Source organism: Musca autumnalis, unplaced genomic scaffold (genome assembly GCF_047663935.1).
Source record: "Musca autumnalis isolate F117 unplaced genomic scaffold, ASM4766393v1 scaffold_1, whole genome shotgun sequence".
Taxonomy (NCBI): Eukaryota; Metazoa; Arthropoda; class Insecta; order Diptera; family Muscidae; genus Musca; species Musca autumnalis.
In genome coordinates, this window is record NW_027411644.1 from 235794879 (window position 1) to 235821582 (window position 26704).

Below are 26704 nucleotides of genomic sequence, written 5' to 3' on the forward strand. Positions count from 1 at the left end.
AAAGAAAATATTTATAATTTTGACTTGAAATATTAATAATAGTATATAGAACATATTTGCAAAAATTTAGAGGAATATGTATTGGAATATTAAAGTTATAGAAATTTTTTTAAAAAAAGAATTTTTGTCGATTTGTTCCATATCCGCACTTATGACACAAAAGTGAAATATTGTAAATCACATGGAACAAAGTGACAAAAAAATTTTCCATTTTTGCCTCAATAAATTAAATACTTCTAAAGCGAAAATTCAAATTCTGATTTTTGAGATGTGTTTTTAAACATGTAAATTTTTGATATATAAATTTCATAACTGAAAAAAGTTTAAACTTCCGCGTCGATACATGGATATCTCGGAAACTAGAGCAGATAGGAGAAAGCCGACTAGAAATTCAGAAAGAGCATACCGGAAAACCCTAGAAACCAGCTGTATCTCAAAAAGTCAAAAATGGCGTATGGAACACTTAAGCATGACACCGACGATATGTTTTCGATAGATATCGCATCCACTAGTCATTTCAGTTGGTCGTTGTATAATTTGGACCAGTATGCCAGAAAACACGGACTTGTCCACTGAAAACATTATATCGATTTAAACAGGACCACAGCATCGGCATAAGGAGAGGACCGATATGGGCCAATTTTATGAGTTAAACTAAATAACTCTCGAATGGATAGACCAATTCAAAACAAATTTTACACTTCGTACTATTTTGCCCAAACATAGTGTAAGTTCGAAGATGGGCCATATCGGTCCACTTCTTCGGGAACCTCCCCAACAAAAGCTCTGTAAAATGGTGTGAACGATAACTCTCGAAGGAAGCAATCGATTTCGTCCAAAATTTGCACATCTTGTTACTCCTTCTAGCTATAGATCGGGTTCGTATACGGACTATATCGGCCCACTCCTTCGGGTACCTCCCACACAAAATTCGGATAAAGTGAAGTTTAAGAGCTCCTCTCGAATGGTACTGCAATTTTTTTAGTAAGTTGTCCTAAACAAACAAAACACAAAACACCCTGACGGCACCAACCAAAAAGGCAAATCCGCAAGATAATTCTCGTAGCGAGTTTGGGCTTGGGGCAGGCTTTGCACATTGTATTATTTCATCTAGTTATGTATCAGGTTGGAATATGGATTGTATCGGTCCACTCCTTCAAGTACCTCCCACACAAAATTCGGATAAAGTGAAGTTTAAGAGCTCCTCACGGATCGTTTTGAATTTTTTTCAGTAAGTTTTTTTTGCGGTTCCATTTACGACGATACAATTTTTTGTCGGAATAAGTAAATACTTTCTGAGATATTGGCCTAGAAGCTCCAAAAAACCCTGACGGCACCAACTAAAATGGCAAATCCGCAAGATAATTCTGGCAGGGAGTTTTTGATTGGTGCAGGCTTTGCACATCGTATTATTTCATCCAGTAATGTATGGGATTGAAATATATACTATATTGGTCCACTCCTTCGGGAACCTCTCACACAAAATTCGGAAAAAGTGAAGATTAATAGTGGTACATTTTTTCCGGAGTTAGTCAATATTTCCTAAGATAATGACCAAATCCCAAAAAAAAACTTCAAAACCCTACCGGCTATTGTGCAAGATAAATCTAAAACTTTTTCAAAAATATCTTTTAAACTTATTTTAACGTAAAATCAATATTTTTTATATACGGCATAATTATAGTATTTGGTTTGGTTTGATTAGGGTTTTGTTTTTTGGTCAGTGGATGAGTGTATTTCTCCGTCAGCACAGCTGACTGATACTTTCTTACTTGTTTAACATAAACATAGCCACAGGTTCCACGCAAATTATATTTTAAGGCCAAAATTTTTGCCACATCCAAAAACATATCATTTTATCCAAAAATATTTAATTCGTTTTTTCAAAATAGTCTGGCTTAATCCCATTGTTGTTGTTTTAATATTTTAAAACAACTATTTTATTAGTGGAAAAGATTTGGCATTGTTCGCCAAGGGGTAAGGCAGGGAATACTATAGTTTCGATCCACGCCACTGGATCTCATCAGTTCCCGTGTTTCTTGTTTGTGGATATTCTCCACCGAAGTTATTTTTCAATAACTTCTTCAACAAGAAACTTTTTATACCCAAACATCAATCGTCAGCTCGAAGTATAAAGGTAAGCGAAGAAAAAAGTTCAATGAGAAGTTTTTCCTTGGCAACCTCATACAACTCCCACGAAAGTGTCTGCGAAAACAATTCAAACCTCTTCCACTTGTATGTGTCGTCGAATTTCGACGAATGCACACACCAAAATTTGGTTGTTCTGCTTTACAGCAAAAACAACACACGTCGTGCCAGTGTCTTCAATTTGAAGCATTGTGGCGTTTTTTTTTTCTTCGCTTACCTTTATACTTCGAGCTGACGATTGATGTTTGGGTATAAAAAGTTTCTTGTTGAAGAAGTTATTGAAAAATAACTTCGGTGGAGAATATCCACAAACAAGAAACACGGGAACTGATGAGATCCAGTGGTGTGGATCGAAACTATAGTATTCCCTGCCTTACCCCTTGGCGAACAATGCCAAATCTTTTCCACTAATAAAATAGTTGTTTTAAAATATTAAAACAACAACAATGGGATTAAGCCAGACTATTTTGAAAAAACAAAATTGCAAACGCTATCCCAATAAAAAAACGCCACACTACCTCAATATTTAATTCGTATAATATATAAACATAAGTCGCGTGTTTTAAAAGGGTAAACCTTGGCTTCAGCCATGTTAAATTTTCAAAAATATTGGTGATATAGCGTTTAAAAGAAATGCGTGGGAAGGTACCCCACCTCCTCAGAAATTCATAAAGTACACATTGCCACGGCAGACCTTGAGCATTTGCTGCAAATGTCATGGAAATCGGTTTAGTAGCATTGGAGATATAACCTATTTAAAAAAGTAGACGTGGTCGGGCCTTTAGGCCCAAAGAAGTTCCTAGATTCTAGAATAATTCGTAAATTTTCAAACAGATACATTCGTTATTATTGCTAATGTAGCGTTTTTTAATATCAACAAAATATGCAGTTTTTTTTTTCCTGGACGCCATTGGCTGTAATTTGGCATTTAGGGCTCCCAGTGGTGATCCAAGAGGAGCTTTTACTTTGTTTTTTTTCCGAATTTTGTGCGGAAGGTACCACAATGAGTGTATCGATACTGTCCATGTTCCAACCTGATACATGACTGGATGAAATAATACGATGTGCAAAGTCTGCACCAATCAGAAACACACTGCGAGAATTATCTTGCGGTTTTGCCATTTCGGTTGGTGCCGTCAGGGTTTCTTGGAGCTTTTAGGCCAATATCTCAGGAAGTATAGACGTGCGCAATAAATAAATTGTACCGTCGTAAAGGTAGCCACAAGGACAACCTCTCAGCACAAAAAGTCCTCCCAAAATGTTCGTACGCGTGGCCGAGTCTGTAGTGTGTGAGGCTACAAAGCAGAAGTTCGTGTGTTCAAAGTCAGCAGAAGGCGAAATAAAAAAAAAATAAAATAAAAAATATGATATGTTTTGAAATTTAAAACAAATTCCACCTCAACTGTTCTAAAAATAGAAAAAATAGATTTTTTTTAACTTATAGATTATTTTTCAACTTCCAGTGGCCATAAAATAACTAGTTATTGTATTGGTTATATTGGTCATAGGATAAAATCAAATCAATAGAGCATGTTTTAAGATAGGGTATAGTGGAAAATTCAACATGTAGCCTATTTTTACCAGGGGCCATCCCAGTACATTCCCCCCTGACAATTTCAGGAAAATCTGTTCAGTAGTTTTTGTGAAAAAGATTAAAATTGAAAATTGAAAGAAGTGGCCGTGGTTAAAATCCTAATTTAGCTTATAACGAACATTTCAAAAAAAAAATTATAAAAATCGGTAAAGCCGTTCTCAAGGTACGACATTTAGTTTTTTATTTATAAAGATTTTCTTATACATTTGAAATAATAATCGTATTTCAATAAAAATCACTTGAATTTTAACAAGTAAAAAGTCGTTAAGTTCGGCCGGGCCGAACTTTTTATACCCTCCACCATAAAAAAGTCTTAATTAAAATGGAATAATTAGGGTCCTTTAGGTGTAACAACTTTTCGACAATGGTAACTATATTAAAAACCCCGAAGGACAGATGCGCCGTGAGTCGAACTTCCGCGTTATGGCGTGATGAAGTTTTTGCAAGAGTCCCTGTAAGCCATCATTAATTAGCATTATATCTTTGTTTGTTGTTTTTGTAGAGCACTTAAGCAACAGTGAACAAATATATAACGCTAATTCCTGATGGCCCACAGGGTCTCTAACAAAAATTTCATCACGCCATAACGTGGAAGTTCGACTCACGGCGGATCTGTCCTTCGGGGTTCATAATGTACTCACCAAGGCCTTTCTTCACCAAGAGGAATTTTTCGTGCCCCAGACTTTCACCTCCATTTTGTTGCACAGTGTTATCTAATCTAATCTAAAACAAGTAAAAAAAGTATCAGTCGGCTTGGCCGACAGAGATATACCCTCAGCCTGTGTATATTGAAACAATTTTTTCCCATAAAACGTAGGTATTTAGAGGGTTTTAAAAATTTTGAACGCATGAACCGTCAAATATGTTGATTAGATTAGAGAGCAGAAGTTTTGCGGGGGAATAACTTAAAAGAATGGATCGACATTGACCATTATGGAAGTCGATCTCCAGCCACTACATACGTTGCCATAGGAGTGTTTTACTCCCTTGGGGCTGTCTGCTTAAGAAGTGTGGTTTTGCCCCAGAAAAAACTTTTACTATCATAATTGAGGCAGCGAATGCAAGTTGCTTCAACAAAAATAAAAGTGATTCGATAGCAGGTCTTAAAGTGAACTTATCCGAAATTTTGTTTGGGAGGTACTGGATGAAGTGGACAAATATAGTCCATATTTGGACCTGATCTATATCTCGTAGATATATTAAGATGTGTTAAGTATGGACCAATTCGGCCACTCCCTTCAAAAGTTACCGTACGAATAATTTTTCCGAATATTTTTGAAATTTTGTGGGGGAGTTACCTGAAGGAGTGGACCGATATGGCTTATCTTCGAACTTAAACTATGTTTGGACAAAATATTACTAAGGCCAAAATTTGGACCCAATCAGCAGATCCGTTGGAGAGTTATCTTGCGCTCCAACCACCCCACACGGTTTCATAGGGGTTTTGTGAAACTTTCAAGCTATTTTCTCAGGAAGTTTGGACTTGCCCCTGCTGAAACTTGTACCGTCGTATGGGGGGGGCAGTGAATACAAGTTGCTAAAATAAAAACCAAAGCGATTCGAGAGCAGGTCCTAAACTGAACTTATCCGAAATTGTGTGTGGGAGCTACCCGAAGGAGTAGACCTATTGAGCCCATATTGGAACCTCATCTAAGTCTGGTACATATTTGACGATGAGCAAATTATGAACCAAATCGGTTACTCCCTTAAAGAGTTATCGTGCGCACAAATTTTCCGAACTGTTTCGAACTTTTGTGGGGGAGGTACCGGAAGGAGTGGACCAATATAGCCCATCTTCGAACTTAAACTTAGTTTGGGCAAAATATTACGAAAGCCAAAATTTTAACCGAATCGGTTCATCGGTTCGAGTGTTATCGTGCGCTCCAGCCAGCAGGACAGACAGACAGACGGACGGACATAGCTAGATCGACTCCAAATTGTCTGAAACACATTTCGTCCAAACATACTTGGGGTCTAAAACCATTATTTCGATGAGGCACATTTTCATCGTATCAAAGTGTATATACCCTCCTTAGCCTAAAGGCTGAGGGTATAAAAATGTGTTCAGCTAGGTGAAAGGTAACACCTACGGGGCTATATCAAAGAGTCAACCTATCTTTACATTTTTTGGCGGAAAAGTTTTATAGCTGCAGGGAACTTCAAGAGTCAAATTGAGGGTATTTTCATCAAAACAATGTAGACCCTCAAAAATGGACCCATGTTGACGAATTTTAGTTAAGAAATTTCGTGACCACTGAAAATTCCCGAAAATCGGGAGGTATAGTTATATGGGGGGATATGGCATAACATGGACCTATATTGACGGTTATTTTCGAATAGACAAAATTGTAGCTAAAATTCTCAAAATACCGATCATTACAGCCAGATCGGTTAAAAATTGCAGCCAAAATTCTCAAAATACCGAAAAGCAGGAGATACCGTTATATGGGGGCTATACCAAAACATGGACCTATGTTGACGATGTTTCGTTGGAGATGTTTTATGTCCACTGAGAACTTTAAATGTCAAATTACAGCTATTTCGGTTAAAAACTGTAGCTAAAATTCTCAAAATACCAAAAATCGGGAGGTACCGTTATATGGGGGCTATACCAAAACATGGACCTATGTTGACGATGTATTGTTGGAGATGTTTTATGACCACTGAGAACCTCAAATGGCAAATTACAGCTAGTTCGGTTAACAATTTTAGCTAAAATTCTCAAAATACCGAAAATCGGGAGATACCGATATATGGGGCCATACCAAAACATGGACCTATGTTGACGATGATTGGTGGAGATGTTTCATGACCACTGAGAACCTCAAATGTCAAATTGCAGATAGTTCGGTTACAAGTTGTGGCTAAAATTCTCAAAATACCGAAAATCGGGAGGTACCGTTATATGGGGGCTATACCAAAACATGGACCTATGTTGACGATGGTTGGTGGAGATATTTCATGACCACTGAGAACCTCAAATGGCAAATTACAGCTAGTTCGGTTAAAAATTGTAGCTAAAATTCTCAAAATACCGAAAATCGGGAGGTACCGTTATATGGAGACTATACCAAAACATGGACCTATGCCCATATCCTTCGGGATATAAGTTTGTTGATCACTAGGAACCCTAAGTGCCAAATTATAGCTAATTCGGTCTGCAAATGTGGCGAAGAACGTCAAAATACCGAAAATCGGGAGGTACCGTTATATGGGGGCTATACCAAAGAGTGAACCGATATAGCCCATCTTCGAACTTGACCTGCCTATGAAAAAAAGACCCTCGGGCGCAAAATTTCAGCCCTCTATCTCAATTATTGCGGACGCTAGAGTGATTACTACAGACGGACAGACGGACATGGCTAGATCGTCTTAGAATTTTATCCTGATCAAGAATATATATACTTTATAGGGTCGCAAATGATTAGTTCGATGTGTTACAAACGGAATGACAAACTTAATATACCCTCCATACTATGGTGGAGGGTATAAAAACGGACATAACTCCCATTGGCACTTATGTCCGCAAAGGGGGTCGGACTAGCTCCCAAAAAAATTTTGGCGGATATAACTCTTAAAATCGTTTTCGGTGTTATGTCAGCGCTCTTCCTAATAATGGTATCACACGATTTCAGGTATTTTGTAGCTACATTTTCGAACCAAATTAGCTTTAATTTAAATATTTTCTTAGTTTTTATCTATGTTTTCGGCCCAACCTGGACGTAATCTGGCACTTAGGGTTCGAAGTGGTCAAAAAACGTCTTTATCAAAAATTGTGGACTTAGGTCCACCACCCAATTTCAGGTGTTGTACAATTTTTACTTAGATTTTCTATCTAAATTGGCTGTAATTTGGCATTTAAGGCTCCCAGTTGTGAAAAAATGTGTTCTTTCATAAAACGAAGCAAACAATTATGCTTTGTGGGTGCTGCAATTCTTCTTATTGACAGGCCTGAGGATAATTTGCTTTGAAAGTTTCTCATCCCTTGATGAAATTACTTGCCACCATTTTGACCGTTTGGTTCTTTAGTTCTTGGGTCAATTGCACCTTTTTCATTAACGACGAGCGTGAGAAGTGCGAGGTGTCGCCACCCTATCTCAATAATTCAAATAACTGGGCTATCCCCGTTCTAATAAATTAATTACTACAACTTGGGAATCATTTGAAAGTTTATGGAAATACAGGTCACATGGTTCGAATGGTTTATTTCTATATGAAATGTGGCTCTTAAATAGCAATATCTCCTCCTCCTCCTAAGAAAAATCATAACGTAAAACTAAAAATTTTACACTAGGAACTTTTTGATACAATTTAACGTTTATAAAAAAACTCCAAGAGGATTTTTAAAAAATTACTCTTTACTTCTTCCACCAAATTTTAGTTTTTTGACATTTCGCCATTATAAGCATGCCTATTTTCAATGGTTAAGATATTAGTGGTCTAAAGCCACCATTTCGATCGTACCAAAATGGAAAGCTCAAGCTTACAACTTGGTGTCAGAATTTGATGTAATATAAAGAAAAATATACTTATAAGAAAGTTCTACGTTGCGCTTCAAATATGTAACTGTAAACATTTTCAATCCAATATTATTACCTTTGAAAATTTTTTTGTGATTCTATGTATAATCGTTAATATTAATTTATTTGAGTGTGTGAAGTCTCCAATATTAATTTAACCAATTATCCAATTTAAAGAAATATTTTATGGAATTACCAAAAAGTTAGTATATAGACGCCCCTACCTTAAATCCCAAAATCAAATGTGAGCATTAGTGTATTATTTGCATGTGTGTGATAATATATTTCAGTGAAACGATGAAAACAAGTGTGTCTGTTATACAACATTTTCGGTTAGAATGAATGAAAATTTACAAAACAAACAAAATCTAAGTGTTGTACAAAATGCTTCAATTGAAAATCGATTTTCGTATTTGGGCAGTTTCACTACTTCATGTCACAACTACTTTGTATTGCCACAAATTGAAGAATAAGAAAAACAAATGATGTTCTATATAAATGAAATATGAGAATGTTTGTTTCTAGCTTTGCTATGTTTTTTGTTTTTTAATTGGACGGCACAGGTTTGTGGAAATAGAAACCCAAAAAATAGAATTACAAAAATTACAAATCGAGCTACTTACCCTTAGTGGTTTTAAATCCCTGATTAATGGCTCGTGTGGTGCGCACTGCAGCCCGATAAATGCGCCAGTAGAAGAATAACATTACAAACATGGGTATGTAGAAGGAGCCCAGGGCCGAGTAGAGAACATAACCGCGATCATTTGTTAGCTCACATTTCCAAGGGCAGGGTGGAGGTGGTGTAAGGGGTGGAGGCGGTGGTGGTGGTAGCGGTGATGATACAGGCAACGAATCCACATAGTCATATGTTGTTGATGAGATTTTAGTGGCTTTACTATTGCCGCTGGTGCTGGTCATGTCACTGCTACTGGTTGATGAGCCATAGTCCGCCTCCGTAACATGTTCCCTGCTATATGTTTCATAGTTGGCATTGGAAAAACTTGCCGAGCTATCCTCACCACTGGCGTCAAAGCTGCCATATTCTTCACTATCCTCAGTTCGAGATTTATGCTCATCATATGTAGTATCCTCGCCGTCCATCGCATAATCATATCCAGCCACAACGTTTGCCGTTGCAGCCACAGCGTTGACATTGTGATTATTTAAATTTTTCGCAAGCTTCTTAGTAACTAAGTGGGCATGGTATGGATCGTAGGGATTAAATGAATTATACATGGATGAAAGAGGCGATGATGATGAGGCAGAGGCTGGCATGGAAGTCTGTGCTTGCAGCCATTCATGAGTAGTTACAGGTGGTAAATGGGAAGATGTTGTGGCAGACATTGGCCTGTGGCGTTGTTTTCGGTGTAAAAACTTGGACGAAAATGTGGATATGAAAGGCGGTGCTGCTGGCGGCGAAAATGATGATGAAGACGACGAGGATGAGGACGTTGACGTCGCCGTAGATGCTGATGTTGATGATGTTCTTACTGACGAGGGCTCATTTGCAACTGTTGTTGTACTAGTGGCATAATAAAGCGTATAATTTCCCCTGGTGTATGTTGGTTCTGCCATTGGCTGTAAAGAAACATAAAGAAGAAGAAAAAAAAAACGGCTAAAGATAATAAAGTACGTCATGGGATTAGCAACACTACACCGATGAATGTGTCCACGGCAAGCAAGAAAGCCGGGAAATATATGTTAAGTGCTGCTGTTGGTATTATGTTTATGGTCTGTACGCTAGGGTGTGGTATGGCGAAGAACGTTTGAATAATTAAATCTGATTAATATGAAAAACTCTGCACGTTTATATGTGTAGGTATGTACATATGTACATACATACGTATGAAAATCAACAGAGGCAATCTACATGGCAATTTAGGCAGAGTTGTGTTTCTCCCGTCTTCGTTGAAGTGTAATTGCTTTACTTTGAAAAGAAAAGTTTGAGTGGAAGTAATAATTGTTGATAATTTTACTCCTGTGGAACATGAGTAGGGAAATAAGTAAGTCAAGTTAAATCTTTGTTGTTGCATTTGAAGGTCAAATGAAATTCTCGTTAATGTAAGCATACAATTTCATTGAGCTGTAAAAATGTGTAGACCAACATTGTGCTAAAAGACAAAGTAATATAATTTAAGATTTAAGTGTTACTTTAAAACCTGTCAAGGGAAATGAGAGATTTTACTACTCAATATCGTGGGCTTACATATTGTCGATGACATGCTCACAAAATATGTTGTTAAAATTTAAAAATTATTAAAAGTCTTCATTAAAGTGATAATGAAACTGTGATCCTGTATGTCAGGTTTGAGTAAATATTTGAAAACACCTCAAAATAGTCTTCTTTTACCGCTCAATAGAATTAAATGTGTTCAAAGCCATGTTCGAGCTTGGAAGTTCTGTGAAATTTAAACATGATTAGATGTTCAAATAAAATACCACGGAGAAAATTAGTAAAAGTTTTATTAGGCTCGAAGCGACCAAATGTTTAGTCCGCACTATAGGGACTTGGCGGGAACAAGTGTATGAAGGCTCTCCCAATAGAGCCAGTACGCCCAATGCGTACGTTTAAAAAGAAATAGATAAAATAAAAAATAAAACACAATAGTTTCAAAAAAAAAGGTTGGCTCAATTGCCTGATACGATCAATTCTAACTTAAACACAAAGGGATATGTCATTTTTATACTCTCCACCATATAATGGAGGTTTATAACACATCGAAATATTCGTCGAGACCGTATAAGTTTCTCTATTGTTGATCAGCATAAAATTTTCAGTAAATTTTACCATTTCAGGGACGGAACCATCCGTCTGTTGAAATGAAGATACAGCTTGCAATATTTAAGATAGAGCTTTATAATATGGTATAGAATTTTATATTACACCTTGCTATTGAACATTTTTTTATCGGATCACGTTTGATACAGCCCCTACAGAACGGTACTGCAGATTTTAGGTATTTTCAATGCTTTAGCCTCATTATCACACCAAAAAGTCTGAAATTTAGAATTCAGTCATCTTTATGTATACAAAACAAAAATTTATCAGCACAGGTTCACATTTTGGTATTGCCCAATAGAAATTTGAAAATTGGTATTTAGTCTTCCTCAGGGCAACAAAATATTCTCTCAGAAATTTGTCGGTATATATCGACGTTTTTATATAGCACCTATACAACGACACCTTCCGATTTTCTGCATTTTCAAGGTTTAAGCCTCTCTGTCCTACAGCAATGTGTAAAATTATGTATATAGTCTTCGTTAGGAATATACAAAATTACTGCAGAGAATCGTCGTTATAGGTACACGTTTTGATATAGCATTTGAAAGAAGAAAGTTCGATGACAGAGAAGCCAATGTACAGTCGATATTTCTGATGAGCCCAGCAAACCAATCGTACCGACATCGTAACGAAACCGGTACGAAATTCGGACGCTACGTCCAATGTCGGATCCGAAATCGTCGCGACATCTTAACGAAAGTTGTATGAAGTGGTCTATATAATTTCGGAACGAAATGTCGGAGTAAAATCGGATCGATTTCGGTCCGATTTCGGAACGAAATCGGGAGAAATCCTTGGAAAATTCGGAAGGGATTTTTTTAATACCCTCAGCATTTATGCTAATGAGGATATATACACTTTCATTCGGGCAAATTGTGCCTCATCGAAATAATGGTTTTAGACCCCAAGTATGTTTGGACGAAATCCGTTTCAGACAATTTGGAGTTGATTTAGCTATGTCCGTCCATCTGTCTGGCTGGCTGGAACGCACGATAACTCTCGAACGGATCAACCGAAACAAATTTTAGCTTTCGGATAAGTTTACTTTAAGACCTACTTTCGGATTACTTTGATTTCTGGTGAAACAACTTGCATTCGCTGCTTGAAATGCGACGATAAAAGTTTTTTCAGTCCAAGTCCATACTTCTTGAGAAAATAGCCCGAAAGGTGTAGAAACCCCCTATGTCACATTGGCTGGAGAGCACGAAAACTCTCGGACTGATCAACCGATTTGGTCCAAAATTTGGCCTTCTTCATATTTTGTCGAAACTTAGTTTCAGTTCGAAGATGGGCAATACCGGTTCCCAACTTCGGGTACTTCCCCCCAATATTCAAAAAATGTTACTAAGTGGTATGCACGATATCTCTTGAACGGGGCAACCATTTTGGACCAAACTTTGGATCTCCTAATATTTTGTTCAAATTTACTTTAACTTCTAAAATGGCCCATATCGGTCCTCTCCTTAGGGTACTTCTCCCACAAAAGATGAACATTTGTGTCTAAGTGCAGTGTAGGGTCTGTTCGCACATCCTTTTGAAATCCACACCGATGCTGTTCGTTGCGGTCCTGTTTACAGCGACCTGGTCCAAACTGAAATGACTAGTGAGCTCGATATTTATCGAAAAGATATATAAAAATTGTTCCACAAACATCCCATACGGGACAAGGGAGACTTCTCTCATATCAATGAGATCACCCCGATTCATAAAAGCTCAATGATAAGGGACCTACTGTTTATTGCCGAGTCCGAACGGCGTGTCTAAGACAGCACTTGTAGAGAAGTTTTGCAAGGCTGAAATACTCAGGAAATGTCGCCAACTTTACTGAGGGGTATTTTGCCACCGTCAATGTTTGATGTTGACTGGCCGAGGAATCGCAACCACGACCTTCAGCGTGCAAGGCGGGTGTGCATACCATTGCACCACGGTGGCACCGTGAAAATATATGACTCCCAAAATAAGATCACCTTCCATAATAGACTATGTCTGTCCATTTCTTTAAGTACCTCCTCCGCAACACTTTTGAAATGTCAACAATGTCAATGTTTGATGTTGACTGGCCGAGGAATCGCAACCACGACCTTCAGCGTGCAAGGCGGGTGTGCATACCATTGCACCACGGTGGCACCGTGAAAATATATGACTCCCAAAATAAGATCACCTTCCATAATAGACAATGTCTGTCCATTTCTTTAAGTACCTCCTCCGCAACACTTTTGAACTTTAATCCTTATCCACATTTCCACATACGTTTTTTTGGAAAAAATGTTTCAATTTACACCGTCTGAGGGTATATCTCTGTCGGCAAAGCCGACTGATACATTTTACTTGTTTTTGGTATTAATAGGCAAAAGTTCATTCATTCTCGCTACAGGAAATCGTTTTTGAGAAAAAAATTTTAAAAAGTCATAACCCTATTGACGATATCGAGCTTTGAACTCAAAACTATGGGTTTAGTATTCGGACACCCACAACCTGTGCCACAGTTACTCATTACTTAGTAATGATTAAAATGTGTAGTTTTACCTTTTTGAATTTTAAATAAATAACTCATTATTTTTCATCTCTACTGGTAGTATATAAAGGGAGCCAGCGCACAGTGGATCCACCCATTGGCCAAAAAAAAAAAAAGTAATGTCAAAATTTTGGTACAACATCTGGCAACTCTGACAGCTATGACATGGATCTTTTTAAAAATATATTAATTTTTATTTCACTCGAACACGATCTTCTTAAGAATGGCTTCAAAAGTCGAAAAATTTGACTAATATTTTTTTGTTGTGAGTACAACCTTTATTTTAAGTGCAAGTAAATATATTCAACATATCGCGAAACTAATACGTATAGCAAAATATTATAGGGGATTTTGAAGGAGGATGTAATAGCTTAATTTTCATTAAAAAATAGTGTTTTAGCGTGTTGTGGAATTCTAGTTTGCTGCATATTTTCTTAGTGTATTTTGTAATGCCAATTCGATCATATACTTAAATTTGACTTAAGGTTTTAGTCATGATGCCCACCAGTGCCCGCCTCGGGAATAATTTTCCAAAGTATGTCATGGCTTTAAGATTACTCAGTATAAAAATTAGCTGCCATCTAGTGCCAGACTATAAATGTCGGGCCGCAGACTAAAGCTGCCCTAGAATAGGGTTTCTATGGATATATTAGCGTATAACTCTGTTATCTGACCACGTACATTAACATAATTGGTATCAGTGGCAAGATGATGGAATCTTCTTCCAAATTTGTCTTACGTTGGCGGTACTAGCCTTCCAGGAAGAACGCTATAAGATCTATATTTAAAATTTTACCAATTTTCAGACAAAAATATTGATATTTTTAATCCGCTAAATGGTTGGATTTTATGTTGTTTTGGAGATTGTTTTGTTTTCCCTAGCCTATTTTTGCATCATCAGATAATCGGGACCTTTGTTCATGTCATTTTGTATTAACAGCATAAAACAATTTTTACCGTATACCCCCTCCAGAGGGGAAAGGGGGAGGATGTTACGCTCGTGGTTTCTTAAAACACTCTTCGCAGCAGCACAAAGCTATAACCGGCGCATTGGCTTGATCTTTACACTTCTCTGTAAGTGTTGGCTAGAATTCCTGAGTATTTCAGTATTTCAACGAAAAACTTCTCTGCAAGTAGTGTGGTAAGATACGCCGTTCGGGCTCGGCTATAAAGTATGCACTGATGGATATGATGGAAGTCTCACTTGCCCCGTCGGAGATATTCTGGGAACATGTGTATGTACGATAATACAGAATGTAGTTTGGTTACATTACTTTGTAATAAGTTGTTTGTCCCATGTGGCTTCTAAATTTTTGCTGAGATTGTGTGGTTTAACAAAAAAACGGGAAAGAATATAAAGAAACTTATGGCCTGTTTCTCTAAGACGATTCGAATTCAGATTCTTTCGAACTGCTACCAAACTCCTATTGTTGTAGAAAGTGTCTGTTTGATTGGAAACAAAAATGAATTAAATATTTTTCAAAAGACATATATTTGGTAGTAGTTCGAACGAAATTGTATTCGAATCGTCTTAGTGAAACAGGCCATTATTGCCTTCAACACAATTTTAATTATTTTTATGCAGTCATATAGAATTTTTTATAGTCCATAAGTTATAGAACGGCAAACCTCCCCTTCAAGCATTACAAAACCCTTTTGGAATTTACCCATTTATTGTTTATGACCAAAAACCGAATCATATATTGGTACTTAGTTTACGTTCGAGATTTTCAATAAGAAATCTTAAATTCATACAAGTAAAATATAGGGACATAGATGGTGGCCGTAGCATTTTCAATGATTTATGGTAATTATCTCAGTCAGAATTGTACAATTTGGAAAAAAAAATTGTGTGGGAGATACCCGATGCTGTTGGACTGATATAGTCAATATTCGTACTTGATTTATGAGCGAGTGAAATATTAAAATGCGCAAAGGTCTGACCAATGTAAATCACTCATTTTCATAATTATCATGCCCATCAGGGACTTAGTTAGTTACATGGTCTTGCTCACGAAAAACATTAGACTTGCTGCAAACAGGATCATAACAAGTACATTCTGCAATAATTGGCAAAGATTCCCAAACAGCCCTTAAACTGCAATTATGCGAAAATTTTGATTTGTTGTGTTTTCTACTATAGACCTGCTTGTAGCTTAATGTAAGTTTGAAAGAAAGTTTCGGTCAATTCAGATACTAAATCGTATGTTTTCGTGATCATCCCACGCTTGAGTTGGCGCCGGCAGGGTTTTTTTAGAGCTTTTGTGATATTATCTCAAGTAGTATGGACTAGCCTCGTCGGTATCTGTGGACCAGAAGAAAACAGTATAAAAATCGTGTTTAATAAGTGGTCATATCCCCTTAAGGGGTTATCCCTAGCTGTGTAGACCAAATAACTCATTTTTCATGATTTTTTCAATGAAACTGTCAATATTTTTTAGTAGTTCCTTCTTTCATCTGGAAGAGCACATCCTATACTGCTTTAGGAATTTTTGTTGTTGAAAAATGAAGAAGCGTTATGCGGTGCCAAAGATAGCACGATAACTGATGGGCCGATATTTCTATATTTTTGTGGGCGTTTTAGGGCCTAATAATCTTGTTATTAAGCGAAATAGAATTTAAAAACAAATGTGAACAATTTTGGGCAAAGAAAAAAAATTAAAAAAATCTGTCTCGGCTAAAAACAGAATAAGCCAATAAAATTTCTTTCGATTTTTTTAAAGTGATAAGCAGAGGTAATCCATTAAGTAACTTTTTAATAATAGTTTTTTTTATGTTTTGGATGTACCAAATTTTTGTGAAATTCTAAATTAAGTGGACTTTTGAAGGAACAATGTGGAACAACGTTTCGTTTCCGCAAAAAGAGAGCTGAGAGCGTCCACTTTTAGCCCATATATACTACTAGCAACGTGCCCGCTACTTCGTATGCTTAAAGGAGATAAAACAAATAAACAATATTTAATTTTAAAATGGCGAACACTGAAAACTTTGTTATACTAATACCAATTTTAATCAATATTTATTTTCAAAAAATTGGCCGTATCTCACCCTTACACATCAACAGCGACAGTGATGCTAATTAAGGGCTTTCTGTCCACAAAAGTTAAAACATTCTTGTAAAAATAAAACTCTGTACCAATTAGCATTTTTCTAGTATGCATTTCCAAAGCCATCTTCATATCTTAACCCCACATACCAACAGTGACTCTAAAAACAAATTTTAGAATTTCAGCTTTGTTCCTACATCCGATACAACATTTAGACCGCTTTCGTACTTTTTGTAAATTGATGGTGCATACATATTTCTTAAAACACGTTCATATACCAATTTTCGTATACTTATGGTACGTATTTCGACAACCACCCTACACAGGCATTAATACAAAATAATAAAAGTAATCTTTATTCCAAATCTCAGGATTCCAGCTGCATCCGTTCGTCTAATACTAAATTGTACAAAACTTAGTACCAACAGTAATCATAATTTCAAATTTCAGGATTCCAGCGCTATCCGTTCACCCAAATCAAAATTGTACCCAATTTAGTACCATTTAGTACTTTTGGTACCCATACTACGATTTTTCAAAACTTTCTCAAACCTACAGTCCAACAGTAGTCTTAGATCCACATTTCAGGATGTCAACTCTATTCGTTCGTTCAGATCCAAATTGTACCAAATTTAGTACCTTCCGTATCCATAAGTACGAATTTCCTAAACATCCTCAATCATACACTCCAACAGTAATCATAATTCCATATTCCAGGATTCCAGCTCTATTCGTTCGTTCAAATCCAAAATTGTACCAAATTTAGTACTTTTGGTACCCATAAATACTAATTTCCAAAGCTAACTCAATACTACACTTCAAAAGTAATCTTTATTCCAAACGTCAAGGTTCCAGCTATATTTATTTACCCACATCTAGATTGTACCAAATTTAGTACCATTTGGTACGTTTTACCCATGAGTACGAATTTCCAAAACATCCTCAATTCTACACTCCAACAGTAATCATAATTCCATATTCCAGGATTCCAGCTCTATCCGTTCGTTCAAATCCAAAATTGTACCAAATTTAGTACTTTTCGTACCCACAAGTACGAATTTTCAAAGCTAACTCAATCATACACTCCAAACGTAATGTTTATTCCAAATTTCAAGATTCCAGCTATATTAATTTACCCAAATCTAGATTGTACCAAATTTTAGTACGTTTTACCCATAAGTACGAATTTCCAAAACTTTGTCAATCCTACACTCCAACAGTAATCTTAGTTCCAAATTTCAGGTTTCCCCCATCAATCCGTTCACCTAAATCCAAATTGTACCAAATTTAGTACCATTTAGTACTATTCGTACACATAAATACCAATTTCCCAAACCACCCTCACATCTCAATCCTACACTTCAACAGTAATCTTAATTCCAAATTTCAGGTTTCTAGCTCTATCCGTTCACCCAAATACAAATTGTACTAAATTTCAAAACCATTTTCTTTTTAAACACCCCTTCCCAACATTGATTTCCATACCAAATTCCAAGATTCTAGCTATAGCCTTTCAGAATATACGATTGGTACTAAATTTAATAACTTTTAGTACTTTTTGTACACTTATAGGTCGAATTTCCAAAAACCCTTTGGTACATCTTTCCAACTCTCCATCGGTGACCCTCGTTCCAAATTTCAGAATTATAGCTCTTCCCCTTTGCATAATACAAAGGGTACCATACTTAAAACTTTTCATACCGTTCTAGTTCGAATTTCCAAAAACCCAGACCGAGAAGTGGGGAGGTACCCGATATGGACCATTCTCGAACTGGATCTAAGTTTGAACAAAATTTTATGAGAACCAAATTTCTGACCAAATCGTTTGATCTATTCGAGATATATTGTGTGCTCCTGTCAGCCAGACAGACAGACAGACAGATCGACTCAAAATTTTCTGAAAGGGATTTTGTCCAAAGTTACTTGGATTCTAAAACCATTATTTCGATCAGAGTTTCGGAGTCGGAGTCGGAGTCTACGAGTCGGAGTCGAGCAATTTTGCTGGAGTCGGAGTCGGAGTCGAAAAAAATAACTCGACTCCGACTCCGGGCAAAATTTTTTCCACGTTATAGACGTATAACGTATAATTTGGTACAAGAACATTTTTTTAAAAATCATTTTTTATTTTAAAGGAAATGTATAAGAAAACATATATGCAAACGGTATATTATACTAAGTTAAGGGAAGATTCACAGGATATTTGCTATCCTCTGAAGTGTAGTCTACTCATCCCTATTTTGTTGATCCAATTGATTCTTTACATTTTTGCAAACAAAAGTAATGCTCTATGACAATCGAATTATGATTGGACCTGTAACCTCTTTCGTCAGAAGTCTTTCTGCTCTTCTCACAAAGGTCTATTGGTATTCTCATCCAGTTTTTTTTTTATTAGAAGTCATCCTTGTCTTCTATTAAATACAGTGTGGTCTCTATGGGAAATCTTACTGAAAACCCTGTGGCACAAAATGGAATTCAAGATCTAGGGGTGGAAAAATTCCTTTTTCGGAATGAAAGCCAAAGGATCCCATAGCTGAAATTTCTGAGTTATGACATAATGAATTAGCTTTATATCTCAGTTTGGAGATATTGTTTCATCATTTTTAGATGACATGTTTTCAGTGAGGAACCTTTCTTTCTATATACTCGATGAGGGCTTTAGATGTAGACATTCAAATAACCGGATCTGTCTGCCAAGAACAAATATAGTTCTTGTGTATCCGAGTTTTCTACACAATCACATACGAAATTCAATGAAATATATAATCATAGTTTCATGAGAAAGGATCGGGTAAAAGTGATAAAGAAGTGAAAACATGGCAATATCGATTTCTTGTCCTAGTAGACCGACCCTACATAAAATTTTCCTAGCAACATTTTTGTAGAATATTTTCATGCACGAAATCTCACCGTGTGCTAATTTTTCAGTTCCCTGCCTACGTGCTGGGTTGGATACACACTATATCTCAAATATTTCCACACCAATGCATTGCAATGTTCAAAATGTGTATAAATTTCACAAAAAAGTAGAATGTATAAATATCATAGAATAGGTAGTCAAATTTTTAAGTCGATCGGAACAATATTGCATTAATGTGAGCGTTGGATTGAAACAATTTATATTGTTTTGTTTGCAGCATAAACTGTGTTTTTCTCGAAATCGGCCACAAAAATATATGACAATTGTTTTATTAGTTTTGGCACCCCACAATGCTTTAATAAAAACAGGATTTCGTAGACGGCCTCAAAACTTCTTAATATTTTTCTCTTTCAGATGAAGAAAACAAAACGGCCAAAAAGTTACGTAGTTTTCTCGAAAAAAATCATGAAAAATGACTGAGCTTTACAACTGGGGGTCTGCTTTTGAGGCTAAGCACACTAAAATGTTGGCTTACATCCAGTTTGAAACTTGGTCATGAATTGCCTATAATTGTTTTGCATGTAGTCCTTATGATTTGTATTGCTCCTTCATTTTCACTTATTTTGAAAGCTTAACGATTTTCTCACGCGGAAGAATTCCGTCCAGAATATACTCGCGCAAAAAAGGAAAACCGACAAAAACTTGCTATTTTTCAATGTAAGATTCGGCAGAAACAATATTGATATGTTCGAATGTATTCGAACGAATGTCCTTTCTAATGAATATGTAAGGAAAAACTAACACATTAGCCTATATAGGCCAAAATATAGGAAAAAGTTAACAATTTGTGCAAATTTTATTAATTTTTAGTGGTATAGGATTTTAATCTCGGAGTCGGAGCCGGAGCCGGAGTCGTGAAAAAATCTCGTCTGGAGTCGGAGTCGAGCCAAAAATACCTCGACTCCGAAACCCTGATTTCGATAAGACACTATTTCCTCGTAACAAAGTGTATATAGACTAAACGCTAAGGGTATAACAAGCCAAATCATTAGCCTTCCCAGCTAACATTTTGTTCCGAATTCTTTTCGAATTCGGACAGAATTTTTGAAAAAATTTCCGATTCTGATGCCGAATTGGGAAAGAATTTTCTAAGGAATTTCTAAAAAAATATTATCGTTTCGCGATGCATTCTGTCCGAATTCGAAGGTAAATTCTTGGAAATTTCGGGGAAAAAATTAGATTTTCTGACACAATTCGGTCCGAATTCGGAAAATAATTCTGGAAAATTGTGTAAAATTTAGATTTCCTTAAGAAAATCGGTCCGAATTCGGAACGAAATTCTGAGAAAATTCGAAGAAAAATTTAGATTTTCTGAAAAAACTCTTGGAAGCTGAGGCCTTTGATATTGACACAAAACACAACAAACAAAACTCAGAGATAATTTTCTTTTAATGCGCTATTTATGAAAGATTTTAAATTTCAAACGTTATAATGATTTTTCCTCTTGATATCATTTGGTGATTAATAGTAGAACAATGTGCACGTATAACTTGAAGCTATCAACACTAGCTTAAATTATTATATCGACACCTCCAAATAATAGTATGCTAAGTCTAAAAAGTTAGTTTTGTAGGAGAAGCTCTCAAAGTTTGGAAATTTTTTTGAACTTCAGTACTATGCTAAGTCAATATTTGCTTATAACTTCTGTTCGGATTGACCGATCATTACCAAAATTAGACAGAATTTAAGTTAAAGGACGTTCGACACCTCCAAATAATAGTTTGCTAATTCTGAACAGCGAGTTTTGCAGGACAAGCTCTAAAAGTTTGGAAATTTCGTTGACCTTCAGTACTATGCTTAGTAAATATTTGTTTATAACTTCATTTCGGATTGTCCGATCATTACCAAAATTTGACAGAATTTAAGTTAAAGGACGTTAAATATAAAAATGTAAAGAACTTGAAAACATGCTAAGTCGACTTAGCATATTATTGTTTGGAGGCGTCGATATGTTGCATTTATATTAAAAAATACAAAAAATTTTATATGCTAATTTCATAATCAATAACTTTGTTTTTCGATAAAAAAAAAACAAACAAAACATCCCTTAGAAAATCGATAAGAAATCGGAACGAATTCGGAAAGAAGAAGAGATTCTTAAAAAAACAAACTTGTAGAAAATCGGTAAAATTTCTAGGAAAAAGAAATAGAGAAATCGGCAAATTTAAAAAAAATATTCAGAAAAAATCGGAAATCAGAGCAATCGGAAAAAATTGTTAGCTGGGTTATTGGAAAATTGTCTTTAACTTTCAATTGTAAAGATGTGCGTATGCTTTGCAACTACAGAATTATGCATGCATTCATTGAGTTTGATTGTTTTCATATCAAAAACCGCATGCTCATTTTTCCAAATATTCGATGTTATTTGAACTTTTCTTATACGAGTAACTTCCACATGTTTAGTTTTCCAAAAATTCGATGTTGTCTGAACATTTCTTAAAAATGCCACACTTTCATTTTTCCAAAAGATCGATGTTATTTGAACTTTTCTTAAAAATTCCTTGAGTTCTGTTTAGTCACATTTCTCAAAAATGTAACTTTAATTGTCAAAACAAAAACCAGAAAAATTTAATATTGTGGGAAGAAACAAAACGAATATTTTTCATCTGAAAATAAATGTGGAAGCAGAAGAATAAATATCGTAGAAGCCAACAACTGTTGGCTGTTGGTGTTGTAATCCCATGTAGCACATTGCAAAATATTGAGGTCTTATTACACCGGTTGATATTTGATATTTTATTTCTCCTTTTTGGCTGTTTTTCTGACCAAACAAAGGCGCAAAGAAATACAAAAGGATTTCAGTTAATTACGTGTCTCATAAAAAAAGCTGCCAACATTTTTTCACTTGTCGTTTTGCTCCTAAAGTCTTAAGAGTAGGGCTATAGGGAACCGGGTTTATTTAAATGGCTTATGGAATATGTTGGCTGTATTGTATTACATGGCATTGTAATAAAACTTTCCGTTTTTTGCTGCTGCTTTTATCCTTTCTTTGTTACGTTAAGCATTTTTTTCTGTTCGATTGTCTGCCTAGCTGTTGTGTTGTCTTTTTTTTTTTTTTGGTAAAATTGCCTTGAATTTTTGTTTATTTTTTATGTTTGTTCTCAATTGTTATGGGTTTCCTTGATTCTTGTTGGCATACTTATGTCCTTACTTATGAATGTATATCCTTCTTTTTATTTATGCGCACCATGTATAAAAATGTAGATATACTTGTCTTTACATATGTAAGAGTTGAATATGTAAAATTCTTTGGAGGAACATTATTTAAGTGCATATGAGGCATTGTGTGTGGAAGTCAACCGCCAACAAATTGGGGTGGAAATGTTTTCACGGAATCAAGAGTTGTTGATAAGTTGGAAAGGAAATTAAAAATCTACATACTGCAGACCACAATAATATAAAGATAAGACTGTGTCATGAAATAATTTGATCAAGCCCAGGAAACCCCCCGTAATACGATTTATGTCACATTTTGACGACCCGAAGGCAATTTTGGAAAGGTCAATAATATTAAGACAATATCGGATTTCGTTTACTCTGCAAACATCCAATCTCATCAATCTCACTAACTGTTATTCCAAAGGATATTGACAATAAAAGTTAACAATGAGTTTTATACCCTCAGCATTTATGCTACCGAGAATTTATACACTTTCATACGGCAAAAATCTGCCTCATCGAAATAATGGTTTTAGACCCCAAGTATGATCCATTTCAGACAGTTTGGAGTTGATTAAGCCATGTCCGTCCGTATGTCTGTCTGGCTGGCTGGTGCGCACGATCACCCTCAAACGGATCATTCGATTCAGTCCAAAATGTTGCCATGTAAAATTTTGTACAAATTTAGTTTACCGGAGGTCCTTCCGGTACCTCCCCCACAAAAGTTCGAAAATGTTCGTAAAATTTGTGCGAACGATAACTCCTGAAGGGAGTAACAGATTTTGTCCATACTTTGCACATCGTCAAATTTCTACCAGACATAGATGAGGTTCCAATATGGACTCAATCGGTTCAATCCTTTAAGTACCTCCCACACAAAATTTCCGAAAAGTTCTGTTTAGGACGTCCTCTCGAATCGCTTTGATTTTCCAAAATAACAACTTGTATTTACTGCCCCCAATACGACGGTACAAGTTCCATCAGGGGCAAATCAATACTTCCAGAGAAAATAACCTGAAAGGTGCATAAAACCTCTATGACACCGTATGTAGTGGTTGGAGCGCTGGATAACTCTCGAACGGATCTGTCGATTCGGTCCAAAATTTGGCCTTCGTAATATGCTGTTCAAACTTAGTTTAAGTTCGAAGATAAACCATATCGGTCCACTCCTTCAGCTACCTCCCCCACAAAAGTTCAAAAATGTTCGGAAAACTTTTGCGCGTGATAACTCTTGAAGGGATTGACCGATTTAGTCCATACTTTACACATCCTTACATATCTACCATATATAGATCAGGTTCGAATATGGACTATATTTGTCCACTCCTTCGGGTACTTTGTAACGTGACCGCTACATTGCAAAACCGCCCCTCTGAGATTACATCCAGTATCAATACAAACCTACCTTATCAGTGCATGCATAATCCCAACTTCATGCATAATTACAACTCCATTCACACATTATTTAAACTTCAGTGTATTTCCTGGTTGTCTCGCCTTACAAATAATTCTCATTTACTCCGTAAACCCAGATGGACATGATGTTTAGTTTTTCGTCGCTGAATTGGTCAAGTGCTGGCGTTAACCGACCTGAAATAGAAGACGTGTGACATTGTCCGCAGTCCTATTCGATTCAACCGAAGACTATATCAGCCATCGACCTTGCGATGCGTTCGCTCCTAGCGATGCGTTCGCCCCTGTCGATTCGTTCTCTCCAGTCGATTTGTTCGCTCCTGTCGATTCGTTCGCTCCTGCCGATTCGTTCGCTCCTGCCGATTCGTTCGCTCCTTGCGATTCGTTCGCTCCGTTGTCTAACTATATCCGACTCCTTTTTTTACAGAACAACACCCGAAGACTACAGAACCGAACTCAACACCCGAAGACTACAGAGCCGAACTCAACACCCGAAGACTACCGAGCCGAACGCAACACCCGATAAACTACCGAGCTAAACTCAACACCCGAAGACTACAGAGCCGAGCCCAACATCCGAAGACTACCGATCCGATAGCATTTCGAATAACGCCGAGCCGTGCGATACCCCAACAACGGGAACTACCGACCCATTGCCAATCCGAGTACTGCCGAGCGAGAGCTGACGACCAGAAGATTGCCGATTTCACTATTGCGGGGCCGAGTAATATCGACCGTCGGTCAACGACCAACCCCATCTTGTATCCGCCGATTACCACTTACTTTATACCGACCAATTTGAAACGATTCCACCCGAGACTGTTCCCCAACTTTACCAACATATACTACAGCATCGACTTATCTCCATACTATCTGAAACTTATGTTTACGAAATTATTGTGGGTCCTTGAGTCGACCCTGGCAGCGGCTGAGCTAACCTCAGCCTTTGGTGAAACCACTCGTTATAACTTTCTACACACAATTTCGGATAAGTTCACTTTAAGACATGCTATCGAATCACTTTGATTTTTATTGATTCGCTGCCTCAATTACGACTGTAAAAGTTATTTTAGGGGCAAGTCCATACATCTTGAGAAAACAGCCCGGAAGGTGTAAAAACCTCTATGGCATCATATGTAGTGGCTGGAGAGCACAATAACTCTCGAACTTATCAACCGACTTGGTCTAAAATTTGGATCTCCTAACATTTTGTCCAAATTTAGTTAAACTTCTAAAATGGCCCATATCGGTTGCCTCCTTAGGATACCTCCCCCACAAAAGTTCAACGTTTGACATACTGGTCCAAAATGTATACGATGGCCGACTGAAATGACTAGTGGGAACGATATCTATCAAAAAATATTACACCAAAAATGAGATCCACTTCCATAATGGACTATGTCGGCCCATTCCTTTAAGTACCTCCTTCGCAACACTTTTGATCTTAAATCCTAATCCACATTTTTGTCGGCAAGTTCAAGTGTCCGGAAAAGGCCACAAAATTATGAAAAAAAACCTAAATACATTCGATCTGTCTGTAGATGAAAGCTTCAATTCACATAGGCTGAGGGTATAACTCTCTGCCGGCTAAGCCGTCTGATACTTTTTTACTTGTCTATCAATTAGTCCTAGCGTCATCTAAAATGTTGCTCAATAACTTACCGACGAATTTTGTTCATTGCTGACATTGGAAGCTAACAAAAGTTTCCCATTCTATTGTTTTCCTGAAATGCCTCATATGTACGAAGGTTAACATTTACAATGAACTAAATAGCTTACAAATTTCTTTAGCATGGTACGTAACAACAAAAAATGTACTGTTATATTATAATGTGGGCTAACAAACGAAGCGTAAAATTGCCAAAAAGAAAAAAGAAACCCTACAACACAGTAGCATTTTGTCAATTTCCTTAAGTAAAGTCTACACAACATTTGTCGAAGGGGTAGTGTTGGTTTTGTTATTTGTAGCATTTTCGGTACTCAAAATATTTTATTTGTCCAAAAGTATTTGGCTTCTATTCTCCATGATTTTTGTGTGTGCCAAATGTTGGTAAAATATATTTGACATATTTTGGTCAAGTTTTATGAGTTTTGAAGTGCCCTTTGTGTGTTCAGTGTATGCAAGCAGCCCAAAAATATGCATTTAAGGGATTTTCCTTTAATATTCCATATTAAATATAAAGACAAAAATAAATGCTGTAGTTGCCGCAATTGACCATGTATAGTAATAAAATTGTTGTTTGTTAAGATTTTTGATGATCAATCCTAGTTTATCATAAAATACGAGTAAGGGTTTCCACGGAAATCGAATGACGTTTGTAAATTTTAAACAAAAAAACAGGTTTTTTTTAGAAAAATTTACGCACAAAAATTTCGTGTGTTAAAAATCGAAATCGCGAGTACTACAATCAGATAAATCTTGCTGCGCGTCCAGATTAGAGCAAAAATTCAAAAAATCCCATTTTTCAGTCTTCAAAATGTCGGCATCCGTTTGATGTAGATACAGTGGATATATTACAAAGTCATACATTAAAAACCTCAACTCTGAAGTGTATTCTTTAACTTCTCCTTTGATCATTATGCTGTACATTGTGTTGTAAAACAACTAA

General features: G+C 36.4%; 1 protein-coding gene across 3 annotated transcripts in view; it reads right to left on the minus strand.

Moving 5' to 3' along the window:
* The window catches only part of Oamb (Octopamine receptor in mushroom bodies), a 265806-nt gene that overhangs the window by 85827 nt on the left and 153275 nt on the right, over window positions 1-26704 (minus strand). For all 3 annotated transcript variants that reach the window (XM_073960483.1, XM_073960482.1, XM_073960481.1), the window contains one exon: window positions 8886-9840. In XM_073960483.1, the coding sequence (XP_073816584.1) occupies window positions 8886-9840 (955 nt within the window). The remainder of the gene's footprint in view (window positions 1-8885; window positions 9841-26704) is intronic.